At 33.4% G+C, this 13,167-nt stretch overlaps 2 protein-coding genes across 3 annotated transcripts; one reads left to right on the plus strand and one right to left on the minus strand.

Moving 5' to 3' along the window:
• Positions 1-1,272: 1,272 nt before the first annotated feature.
• Positions 1,273-2,693, plus strand: LOC125581910 (acid phosphatase 1-like). Its single transcript, XM_048748113.1, has 3 exons — positions 1,273-1,970; positions 2,040-2,249; positions 2,316-2,693. Exons 1-3 carry the CDS (start codon positions 1,576-1,578, stop codon positions 2,491-2,493), a joined length of 783 nt encoding a protein of 260 aa, XP_048604070.1. The 5' UTR covers positions 1,273-1,575; the 3' UTR covers positions 2,494-2,693.
• A 1,241-nt stretch (positions 2,694-3,934) lies between these two features.
• Positions 3,935-9,103, minus strand: LOC106415868 (polycomb group protein EMBRYONIC FLOWER 2). Of its 2 annotated transcripts, XM_013856680.3 has the most exons (22): positions 8,870-9,103; positions 8,685-8,771; positions 8,441-8,588; positions 8,294-8,349; positions 8,070-8,184; positions 7,818-7,977; positions 7,683-7,733; positions 7,127-7,266; positions 6,958-7,020; positions 6,755-6,876; positions 6,483-6,547; positions 6,327-6,379; positions 6,175-6,228; positions 6,018-6,077; positions 5,711-5,757; positions 5,520-5,620; positions 5,183-5,378; positions 5,060-5,108; positions 4,908-4,991; positions 4,527-4,606; positions 4,321-4,410; positions 3,935-4,227 (listed from the first exon to the last, which is right to left on the minus strand). In XM_013856680.3, the coding sequence occupies exons 2-22, from the start codon at positions 8,720-8,722 to the stop codon at positions 4,107-4,109; spliced, it is 1,893 nt and encodes a 630-aa protein (XP_013712134.2). In that variant the 5' UTR covers positions 8,723-8,771; positions 8,870-9,103; the 3' UTR covers positions 3,935-4,106. The 2 variants fall into 2 exon arrangements, with proteins under 2 accessions (XP_013712134.2, XP_048604069.1); XM_048748112.1 differs by lacking the exon at positions 6,018-6,077.
• Positions 9,104-13,167: the final 4,064 nt, after the last annotated feature.

The following is a 13,167-nucleotide window of genomic DNA, read 5'->3' on the forward strand; positions in this document are numbered from 1 at the left end:
TGTTAAAAGGCCATATTATGAAAACCCATGTTGTAACCGTTTTTTTTTTCCGGGAAGTGTAACAAAAAAAATTACCTTTAACTCTTCGTTTTGTTTAAGTTCTGTGTCGGTAAAAGATTAAAAAAAATCTCTCTATCTTTTTCAATGTTCAATTTGAAGCTTATTATGCGAAAATCATACGCAAATATAGGCAATTGGTTGGAATCTCTATATCTTTATATTCTTATAAATTTTAAATTTATTGTTTCATCTTCTGCAAGCAAATCAATTACTGAAGTAATAGATCAATTGGTTGGAATCAAATCTATTCTTATAATTACTGTAATTATGGTTATAGTTTCTATATTTAATAGGTACATTAAAGATACGACATTGAAGATATTTTGTTTTGATTAATAGAAGATATTGGATTTTGAGTTTGTATTTATTGATTTGTTTTTTTTATAAAGTTTAGAAAATCAATGCGATGATTGGTTTGTTGATACATCCTATAAAGAAAACGAAAGCTATAGGTGGTTTGAATATTGTACATCGATTGATGCATGATGTAAGTTGACTATATAAAACTCGAGCATGATCATTTCAAACTAAAGCATAGGTAGGTTATATGCATTTGTTATATTGTAGTTAATATATTTTAAATATTACATAAGTCAAGTGATTCACGTTTTCGTAAAAATAAAATTCAACTTCATTATTGAGTCGTACCCGTCCGTAATAAGCTACGTTAAATATGATGTATTTTTAGGTTCATTTAATGACATTAAGTTTAAATTTAATCAAAAACTCATTAATTTAACTGGAAAAGATAAGCATTAAAATATGTAGGTTTATTTAATGACATTAAGTTTAAATTTGATTAAAGAAAACTCATTAATTTAACTAGAAAAGACAAGCATTAAAATGTGTAGTTTAATTTAATTCTCAGTGGCTTGGAATTGTAAATAAGTTAGAAAATTTAGGGGTATTTTTTAACGGGTACTTCTCTTTTAATAATATATAGATTATGAATAACTCTTAAAGAAATTTCAGATGAACAATTCTATTTTCTTATAAAATTCATCACATAATACAAAATACGATTCAAATACATAGAATTTAAAAAATAACTGGAATTCTACACCTAAGCTTGGAAGAACCTATACATTAATCAGTAGGACCAACTTTTGTGATTAGGCATTAACCAAATGACCAGCTGTGGACCGGACCCCCCACAGAACATCTACGAATATTCGGATCATCCACCCAATCGGATCTGATCTTTAGATCCGAACCCTCAAAACGAACAGACACTTAAAAAAAAAAGACTTAATCTCCTCACACACGTCACCGGCCAGTCCTGTCTTTACCATTCCGATTAGATTTTTTTTTTTTCTTTCTCCATTGAATTAAAAAAAAATCGAAGCTTTCTTCTTCCTTACGAGTTAGGATACTCCGTTAATCCAATTTATACTTTTATATTCCTTGTTCAATAAACCCTCATTCGATTCAAATTTCTCGATTTGATTGCTAAAGAACCAATTGAACTTTCAATAAAACCTAAAGTTTGTGTGTTTTGATCGATTTGATTCTCCGATGATGATTCACGTCATTTTCCTCGTTGTTTCCTTGTTCTCCTCCGCGTTTTGCGGTGAACTCTCCGACCCGTCGTCGATTATCAAGTACCCGTCGGAGGAGCCCAAGAGAGACGACGGAGACGAGGTCAATTTGCATTGCACGAGCTGGAGATTCGCGGCGGAGACAAACAACCTCGCCTCGTGGAGCACGATTCCAGCGGAGTGCGCCGACTACGTAAAGGACTACGTGCTGGGTAAAGCTTACGTCGCCGATCTCGAGAGAGTCTCCGAAGAGGCTTCCGTCTTCGCGAGCACCGTCGATTTCTCCGCCGGCGACGGCAAAGACGCGTGGATTTTCGACATCGACGAGACTCTCTTGTCCAATCTTCCGTACTACATCGACCATGGCTTCGGGTACCTACACGTTTTCTCAATCTCAAAACTTGGTTTGGTTTAGTTACTCACTACCGAACAATGTTGCAGGCTTGAGCTGTTTGATCACTCAGAGTTCGATAAATGGGTAGAGAGAGGAGTGGCACCAGCCATAGCACCAAGCTTGAAGCTTTACCAAAGAGTTGTAGATTTGGGGTACAGAGTTTTCTTGCTTACCGGGAGGAAAGAGAGCCACAGGCTTGTCACTGTTGAGAACCTCATCAATGCCGGTTTCCAGAACTGGGACAAGCTCATTCTCAGGTATATTCTCTTACTCATGTAGCTCGTTGGTTTTACTCTTAAAGCTTTATTTATTTGGACTTGCAGATCTCCAGATGAACAGCACAAGATGGCGACGCTGTACAAATCTGAGAAGAGGGATGAGATGGTGAAAGAGGGATTTAGGCTTAGAGGCAACTCGGGTGACCAATGGAGTGATCTGTTGGGTTCCTCCATGTCTCAACGATCTTTCAAACTTGCAAATCCAATGTATTATATCCCCTGAAGATTGAAGGCAAGGGGAGCGTCATTCAGTATTATTATTTTCTAAATTGTATAGACTTACTTACCCGAGAGTAATCAAAGTTTTATGATTACCTAAGCTTGTAATTTGTCAGCTATTTTATGTATTAAATGACACAGAATTCTCTGTTTCAGTAACACTTGTTTCGAGGAAAAGAAAATAAATATAGAGTTTACAAGTAATATTACTTCCATTGTAATGCAGATTGGAAATTATTAAACTTTGGTTACTAACATCGTCTTAACAATTTGGAGGTAAACACAGGGACTATGTTACTAAATGAGGAGACTCATACGATAAGGCAAATCTTTATTACCAAAAAATTCAATCATATTATTAAATCATATTATTAAACTGCACAAATGCTAAGGCATTCCTTAAAGTTTCTCCTTGTTTCTCATGGTTAATCTCATTTAAATTTCCAATAACGATCCAGGGTTCTGATCTATTATGTGTAATCTTTCCACACCTATATGTTAGCTTTTGGACAGGATCCTCGTATACAAAAGTAAGAAATACTGTTTTACCATTATGCGTTGTTTCGATATCAGTAAATGATATTAACCATAGATTAGGGGTCATAAAGATGCTAGATCTTCTATTCTTTCCTCTTGGTTCCAATGTATGTAAATATCGATATCCAAAATAAAACTGAAAATTCTTAACAAAAATCAAAATTTTGTCTTGTTTCAGAGAAAAATAAAAAAGATGAGATTTTTCTCAAATAACTGATGGTATATTTGCGCCCCATACCTTAAGAATACCAACTTAATATTTTCATGATATACACAATCTTAATGAACATAACAATCTAAACGAAATATTTATGTTTATTATAAAGAAGATAAATGAGCAAAGCATAAAAGAATTCTGGTATATGAGTATTGTTTACTTTTCTGGCAACAACAAAAATGTCTTGTATGTACTTCGACTTCAGTACAATATATGTAGTACATCAGAGACGATGGCAAGGCCACTTTTTATATTCATGTTCTTTGAGCACATCACATCAGAGACGATGGCAAAGCCACGTTTGGTCAGGAACCTCAACACAACAAGGCCTGGGTCGGTTTGGTGCTTAGCGCAAGAGTCGTTACGTATTGTTGTGCCACAGAAGTAAAACAAAAAGGAGGAGAATTCATAAAGCTGTCAATCTCGAACACATTTTTTATAAGGGAAGGACAAAAGTATAAACACAAATATTGTGGTCACCAAGAATAGGAACTCGATCATAAGATCTGGAGTATCCTCCTCATTCGTTAAGAGTTCAACCAAAGACTCAACCACCGCTCGAGAGAACCTGCTATTGTTCAACACTTATGAATTACTCTTTGGTCCCTTTTATATGCCTTTGAAGAACATTTCAAGTGAAGCTCTTTGCATTCCCTTTTTTTTCAATAATGTTGGACAATTCTTTAGTCCCTTTTTACCAAATAATTATTATATCTTTCTGATAAATGTAATATTACCAAATCTTCTATATGTAAAGCAAAATAATAAACTCCTGAATAAAGAAATGTGAATTTTTTTTTATGTTAAACCTAAAATTGTTCTTCTCTCTCATTTTTTTTTTAATGTTGGCATTTCTCTTCTATTTAAACAGTTGTTTCTGGATTTTCAGTTTGGAGCTCTTCAAGAATGACATTACACTTGTCCATGGTTCGGGCGTCAAGAAGGCCGTGGTTCCATAGTTTCACCATAAACATTCTCCAGTCCCTACACAAGTACTCACCTTTATCAACAAAACCACTTTCTTCTATGAAAACAATATTCAAACTAAGAATATGGAGGAAATGAGAGTTAAATTACCAGATCAAATCGGGTCTTTGAACCATGATTGGTCCATGTAATCTTGAGAACGCCTCACATGCCCATGGAATGTGACCATCTGCTAATACTCTGCAAAGTGTCAAGGTAATGATTATCCTGAGATTATCCTCTAAGATATGCCTCTAAATTTGTTTGCAGTAAGAGTAAACATCATAGGTGTTATTAAAAAGAGATAAGACACATACTGTTGCTTCCTCACGAACGAGTTCCACATGTGCATCATCTCCTTCTCATCCTTAGTCACATCCACGAAATCATCGAGCATCTGAGAGAAAGTAAAGATTTACAGATAGTAAAAGAGAGAAAAATCATTCACTGTAAAAAAGTGAGGAATCAGACAAACTATGTAACAACCGAGAACAAACAGAGACAGTTTCGTTTTATAACAAGTGCTATATAAGCACATTATTAATCTGGTTCTACTGTTCCATATCAGACCATGAGGCTTGCTCACATATTTCTTATTGAGACCCCTACCATACTATTTAATAACAATTTAGCTCCTATAAAGTTCAATAGAAAGGAATATGGAAGACTTGGCTGCATTGGCATCATCATATTCATACCCTTCTATCTTCAAAATCTGCCACATCATCATCAACTTCATCTTCACTATCTCGGTCAGAAAGTACTTGTTCTATAGCCATGGGCTGCGATAGTACAAACACAATCAGTTGTAATCTTCGTAAGAAAGAGAGCTAAAGAAGAAATATGTCACCTGAGATCGGTGAGAGTGAAAGAACTGTCTCTTCTGAAGGAGGCTACGGCTGGAGGAGATAAAAACATTGAAAACATCAGTCACCTACTTTGGGACAGAGAATCAAAGAAAGTAAAAACATACTTCCTCAAGTCCGACCGTTCTATAGATAGCTTCCTCGTTTTTGCAAACTGCAGCATCGTACTTCCAGCTACTGACTGCACATTATCTGGATCACCACCTGATTGCACATCTGCAGGAGGAACTCTTTGACCAGACGACTCACCAACCCCATTTCCATGTGGTATCCGGCTCTTCTTACTTCTAACAGGATGAGCATCTGATAATAAAATTTTAAAAAGATGTACCAAATGATCCAATGATGTTGAATGCACATAAGAAAGTAAGACATCAAACTAGACAGGCTCTCATGGAAAAAGAAGCCAAATCCAAGTAAGCTGCATTACAATCGACCACTAACCATCAGTCTTATCTAGCACCTCGCAGCCTAGACCAAGTTGGCGCCCCTGCCTTGAGCTCCGTACTTGACTCTTTTGCTTCCTACGTCTGTATTTCTTTGAACTGTCACATAATATTCTTATGGTCTGTAAGACTGACACCCAAATGCTAGTAAGATAAGTAAAGGGGAAGATAATAGGCCATATAACTTACGAGAAATACAATGTTTGTTGCTTTGGGTCAACGCCGCCCTCATTAATCTGAGAATTTTTTTTTTATGAACATTTACATTTAGAAAATTTGGTAAGAGTGATCATCAAATTGGAAAAACTACGAAGACATAGAATATATTATCAAAAGTTAAGTGTCAAAGTCATTCCATTGTGATTTTAATCTCTTAAGTCAATGAGAACAATAACTATTTAACCACTCCAACAACTCATTGAGGATGTTAAGTTGGAAATTGAAATTACAGCACAAAAACTAATAAACATAAAGCGAATAAAGGAGATGCTCTAACCTCGGCGATCATTGTCTCACTCTTAAGAAACACATTTACAGCCTGGTATTCTTCACTTACCTAAAACCCAAGCGGAGCAGATTAGTGCCAAAATAATAGAAAAAAAGGAAAAAACAATACTGAGAAAGATCTCTAACTGAATTTTGAAGTTACTAACCCAAAACTCAAAATTGAAGAGATCATGGGTTGCTGGCAAATGATATTTCAGGCCCTACAACATGATTGGGAACAAAAACAAGGATTGCATCACTACAAGTACTAGTCACTATAGCTTTATATCTCTGTCTGAGAATGGAAATGAAAGTCCACCTTGAAACTGCCACATTTTACTAAGCAGATTGAACAAGAAAAGTCTTCAGTTACTGCAAGACACAAAGCAAACAGAATCCAACATGTTACTTACAACAAGAAAGATGATACCAAGATGGTCTTTACCTACATACGTTAGTGATTATAAAATACTACCTTCAGTCTTCTGCAGCTTGTTGTTATAGTATTTGTAATTGAAAACTACATTCCCTTTTCTCAACCTATGCAACGAATGTAGCATAGTGATTTAGAGTCGACATTATAAGTTGTAGGTAACACTTACAATTCAAGAAAACTGACAACTCTGGATTAAGAAAGGTCAACAGAGTTTATATAATTGCAATAAAACAATTGCAACAGAGTTTATACAATTGCAATAAAACACAATGAGATGAGGAAAGAAAGATTGTAGACTAAACTAAAGTTACCTGATAATTTGTACCAGAGAAGAGGCAGAGATGTCATTATATGAAAATGAACTATACGGAGATTTTTCTGTTGCCCCAACCAGTTCTGCAGATATGGTGACTTGCACTTGCTGGGGTGAGCTCTTCAAACAAGAAGTACAATAATTATAAGATACCATTGCACAACATTTTCAGAACAACGGATGGAAGTATAGCAAAGTTACCGAGGTGAGGGGGTTGCTGGGAACTTGAATCGAGACACACTTTTCCTCAGCCATAGACTTTAGCTGCAGAAATGGACAAGTTATATCAGTAATGGTTTCATTTAAATGGTGAAGAGCATAACATACTTGAACAGTAATTAAATAGAAAGATTTAGGAAATAATATTTACCTTAATGAAGCAAGGCTGCATTTCAACAAGAGAGACTGAGTTTACTTTCTGTCCCAATTCCAAGTCTGCAGAATTCTGCCACGTTGCATAGAGAGATTGAAGAGGTATTTTGCTCCATAGGCAATGTCCTCCTATATTTCCTGCAACAACAAAAAAAAACTCTTATTATCATAGAAGAAAGAGACTTTGAAAATAAAAAGATAAAAAAGTAGTATAAAATAACAATAATAGCATGAGGTTAGAACAAAAAAAAAAAACAAGAATTTCAAATCAGATATCATTTAAATCCCCAAACCGTGCTTGCATTTTTCATTACACATAGCTTTCTCTATTGTATACATAGAAAACTCAGTTTCTTTGGTTCCTTAAAAATAGGGCTGGGAGTTCAATACTCAGTAAATTTCATCTTAGTCTTACTGCTTTCTGCTTTGAAGAACTCTTAGGGTCAACACATAGCTATATCATTTAGCTATTAAACAGGACTGAGGTTTCTATATTTCCACAATATGACATGGAAAAAAATAGCACATAACTTTTATAATAAAAAAAATAGTACCTGAGTGTATAGTGCTTGAATCAATGCCAAACTGAGAGTTTTGCGCACCAGCTACAAGAAAGAAAAATCATTTAATCAGTTTATCTGTTGGATACAGGACATATATATGAATGTCTTCAAATAAATCTAACTCACCGAAGCTGATAAATAAGATAGCTAGAGATCCTGATTTTGCGTCCAAGGCAAGCCTGCTCAAATCAGGGAGAAGAAAGTTGGCTTGAGCTTGACTAACTCCATCGACCCCCAGGACACTAGTAAGGATGCATGCTCTACTGAACCTATATACTGCCGAATACTACAATTTGAAAATTTCAAAAGGAAAAAAGAAGAATGTTAGTGACATCAGATAATGATCAATCAAATTCATTTTGAGGTTCAAACGCATACCTCTGCAGCAGGCTTAGGAGAAACGAGTCTTGCCAGCAAAATATACAGAGGGAACAGCTTTTGAGTTTGTACCCCAGCATCTGTAGTCCCAGAAAGGAACACACTCATTTGTATTCTGCATCAAAGCGGAAAGTCTCATAAACTTAACAAAGCATTAAGGTGACTAGAAGAAGAAAAAACAATGAAGATTCTGAACAGAAGACAAGAAAAAAAAAAAACTTCACCTGCTTTTATGTTTTGCTTCAATCTTATAATTCAAACATCTCTGAAGAAACAAAGGCTACACCAGAGAGGGAGGAAAGAAATAGTTAGGATGGACTCATAACTAATCATACACATCCCTCAAAAGAAATGTAAAATGAAAAACATACTTTCTTAATAGCATGGCGCTGGATAATGTTGTAAAATTCAACGGGCTTGCAATACGCTTCCAAGCTCTCTTCAGCAGCAATCTTCTCCTCTTCAGACAAATGCACACGGGGGTCTTCATTGCACATCTGATCTGTGCTTCTTGAACACCTGCGATTTGCAAGCAACCTCATTACAAAGTGTTCTCCTGACTCATTTCTTGAGCTTTGTAAAATCTAAAAGTGTGTCAAGTGAAAGAGAACATACGAAGAGGTTTGACGAGTGACGAGAGGGATGCCTGGCATTCTCGCTTACGAGATCATCTTAAACTACTATTGCTTTTTCGCCTTCAGCCTGCGGAGAAGAAAAAAAAAAAGGGTCTTTCGTCAAAACAATCCACAAGTCGAGAATCAATTCCAAGCAATTAGAAGAACAGAAAATGGAAGAATGACCTTCGAAAATTCCGGAAAAAAGTCCAAAATTGAGGATAATAGGAAGAAAAGAATAAAACTTAAGAATTCAAAGAGATGTCCGATTGAAAGAGAGGATTAGGAAGTGGAGATGGAACAGTCTAACCCACACACACACAAAAACCCTAATTTTGAGAATTATCTTGGAAGCCAACAACAGAAGAGTGCTTTGGAGCCAGTAACCATTCTTGTCTGATTCTTACCGAGGCCAAATCTCTAAAATAACACGTCTAAGTTTATATCACAAAAATAGCACTCGAAAACTAAAATAACCAAAATAGCAATTTTTTAATTTTATCCTTTGAAAATTTTAATTTTTTTATTTTTCAAAATTTGAAATCTTCTCAACTCTAAACCCTAGACCCTAGACCCTAAACTCTAAACCTTAAACCCTAAACTTTAAATCTTAAACCCTAAACCATAAACCCTAAACCCTAAACTCTAAACCCTAAACCCTAAACCATAAACCCTAAACCCTAAACCATAAACCTTAATCCCTAAACTCTAAACCCTAAATCATAAACCCTAAACCCTAAAATCTAAACCCTAAACCCTAAACCCTAAACCCTAAATCCTAAATCCTAAACCCCACCATTTAACTCTAAACCTTAAGTTTGTGACTTTTGATAAAACATTAAATGCTATTTTTGTGACTTTTGACCTTAAATGCTAGTTTGGGAACATAAACTTGATTTATTGTTATTTTGTCTTTTTCTCTTTAGCTTATATATATATTAAAAATGGGTTTTCTGCAAAAAAACCCTCAATGTCGTTTTTTTTTCAAATTAATCCGCGAACTCAAAAACTCACGGGTCAACCCTCCAAGTGCCAGTCAAACCGCAATATAACCCTCGGCCATATTTATGTGTATTTGACTGTGTATAATTTTAACATTTTTTCAATACTAGGCCGTTTTGGCGCTAATTTTTTAATGAAAAAAATTTGTTGAACCCCACCTTCATTGTGCATTTACGCAAGCTCTCATGTCCGAGAAAAACAAGGTCATTTCGTTTTAGAAATCTATATAATTGCGTTTGTTAAGTAAACAAATATATTTGTTGGCCGAGATGGTTATATAGCATGCACATGGTATTTAAGGTTCAAATTTCAAACCACGATTTCAACAATTTTTTTTCATTAAAAAATTAGCGCCAAAACGATCTAGTATTGAAAAAATGTTAAAATTATACACAATCATATACACATAAATACAGCCGAGGGTTATATTGCGGGTTGACTGGCACTTGGAGGGTTGACCAATGGGTTTTTGAATTCGCGGATTAATTTGCAAAAAAAAACCACCTTGAGGGTTTTTTTGCAGAAAACCCATTAAAAATTGACAATCATGTTAAGAGTTTGAGATTTTTTTGGGTCATATGTTTAAACGTCATTCACATATACATAAAAGATTGAATTATGTTCAGGTTTAGTTCGAAACTTAGTGGGTTTGGTGGGGATTCGTCTACCCATTTATGTTTTGTAAATATATTATAAAATCTAAAATTACTTCAAAACTCAAAAATATATAAAACATAGCATATGACCAAATATTTAAATATATATTAAACCAAATATTTAAGTTATTTATCCATGTTTTAGATTCATTGAAATTTTTTGGGTACCTTTCAAGACTAAATTGAGGTTTATGTGGGTTTCATGGGTTTTTCATTTTTTGAAGTTTTATCGGATACTTATTCGGATTTGGTTTAAACCTAAAATATTGTAGAAAAACACTCATTTGGGTATTATGTCGGGTTTGATTCAGGGTCATTTTTATCAGTTCGGTTCGGAATTCTAAATATATTTTTAATCTCCCACTAGAATATATCATTAAATAACAAAAACAAAATTATTTGTTTTATATAATAAAATTTAGAAGTGATTAGCACAATTGTAAATTATTTATAAGACAAATTATAAGAAAATATTTAACCTAATTATTCAAGAATATCCTATAAATATATATATACATATATAATTATTTTTTTATGGTTTTCCTGAAATATTTCTTGATATTTAATTTTTATTAGATTAAATATTTAGTACTATTATATAATAATAATAATTGATAGTAATATTAATTAATAATCTGTTTTATATATTAATATAAAACTAAATTTTGATATTATTATATAAAAGGTCATTATATAAAATTATTTAAAGTATATAATATATTAAAATTGAAATTCTGTCAAAATTATTATGTGAAAGCATTGAAGAATAAAAAATGTATAGTTTTACACTTTTTAGTGATTTCCTAATTTTTTTATTAACAAAATTTCATTACATATCAAAAGCTTAATGTTTTTCAAAAACTCAACCAAGCAAGTTCTTAGTTAAAGTGTAAATTTCAAAAACTTAATTGTATAAGTGACAAAAGTTAAAAGCATAAACCAATTAGCATATGATCAAAGAGTACCTACCATTACAGAGATGTAACGAAGAGACCGAAAATCTACTATTAGGCAAATCAAGCAGAATACCGTAAAAACGAATCAAATTGAAAAATGACGCTATTTAAGATGCCGATTTAAAAAAGATACATGATTGATTTTAATGTTTGATATTGGTGAAAATGATTTTTTTTTTTTTTGCAAAACTATGTGGATATTTATAAGGGTTAATTTGCCTACTACCTATATTGGGAAACAATATTAACTGAATAATTATATAATAAAGTGGGTGATGGATGTGACAATTTGACATAAATGTGGACATAGTTCTTTTTTCATGCATGTGCTTGCATTTTATAAAATATACAACTTGCATATTATATTGTATATATTACACAAATAGTACAGTTCAATCAATTTATGTTAATACAATGTATTTTATTCATTTGCTCCATTCGTTTTAATAACTGCGAAGGGTAACAAGAAACACAAGGTGTAGGAAGAGAGTAAGGAGGAAGAGATATACCACCGGTAGGAAGGAAAACAATAATAATAAAGAAATAGAAGGAGAATGAAGAGGAAGAAGAGAATAAGCACAAAGAAAATGAGGATCAAGTGAAAAAATATGTAGGAGGATAACGGAAAAAATGGTAAAAAAGAGGAAAATATATAGAGAAACTGCATTCCCTATACACCGCTAACTACATAATTTTCATAGATGAAATTCAACATTTCTCGCTGATGTGTTTTTTTTTAATGTCTGTATCACCCATATTCATCATACAACACAACCTAAAAGCCTAACTGCTATACACTATAATCGATACACTCATCGTTTCGAAATCAACCCTATCATCTCTCATATGTCCCAATTTTATTGTTTACTCCGCTGGAACCCTTGTTCCAAATTAAGATTAATCTCACCGGATTCTCTAGGCTCTGTCAATTGTAAGTTTTCTTCATTAAATCTTATGTTGTTCATGACGAAATCATATGTTTTTTACATTCTTTATTCCGATTGGGACGATTAAATTTTTTTTTTTCGTTGTGAATTATTTTCCAGCATTAGGTCTCATATCATTTATCCTTCTATCTAAGGTCTTGATATCTATTCTATTAAACCAGGATCCTATTGTCCTTTTTACTTTAGTCTGCCCTTTCTTTACTAACATTGCATGTTTCATTAAGGGCAATCAAGTAATATTAATAACACATCTATATTGGGCCATTTTTTTTGGATCCAGCCCACTGTCCACATCAGATCTCTCTTGGGCCATTTGAGCCGATTAAGAAATCAGATCCAATTCTCACATTTTTTTTTTCTTTGGGCCATTTAGTCCAAGTTTAAAAAAAAAAAATTCAACCATTCTTAATTTTTTTTTCTTAATATAATTTAAGCATTCATAAAAAAATAGATTTTTTCATTGAAAAGTATAAATATTTATTAAAAGTATATAATTATTTTTATTAAAAATATTAACCACATAATAAAATTAATTTATCAGAGTTATACCAACTTAATTCATTAAAAAAATAAAGTTTAATTTTTTAAACATAAATAGTCATTTAAAATGAAACACAATAAAGAAAGATAAAAAGTTTAAGTCTTTTATAAAATAAAACACAAATATATGAAATATGACATTTACTAAATATTTGTCAACTGAAAAAAAAAGAAAATAAATCCGCGGATCAAAATCTAGTTATCTATTGTAAGTAGAGATGGAGACCATCAAGTTACCATGTCGAATTTTTGCTGCTGGCAAGGAACCCGTTGGTTTAAGAGTAAGTCCCTACCACAAACCATAGAGTCGCCGGAACTGGAGCCGGAGCACCATCGCGCACCACCTTCGGCTCTGTGTCGTCATGCTCGAGAGGTTGCAAGCG

This window comes from Brassica napus, chromosome C2 (assembly GCF_020379485.1).
Source record: "Brassica napus cultivar Da-Ae chromosome C2, Da-Ae, whole genome shotgun sequence".
Taxonomy (NCBI): Eukaryota; Viridiplantae; Streptophyta; class Magnoliopsida; order Brassicales; family Brassicaceae; genus Brassica; species Brassica napus.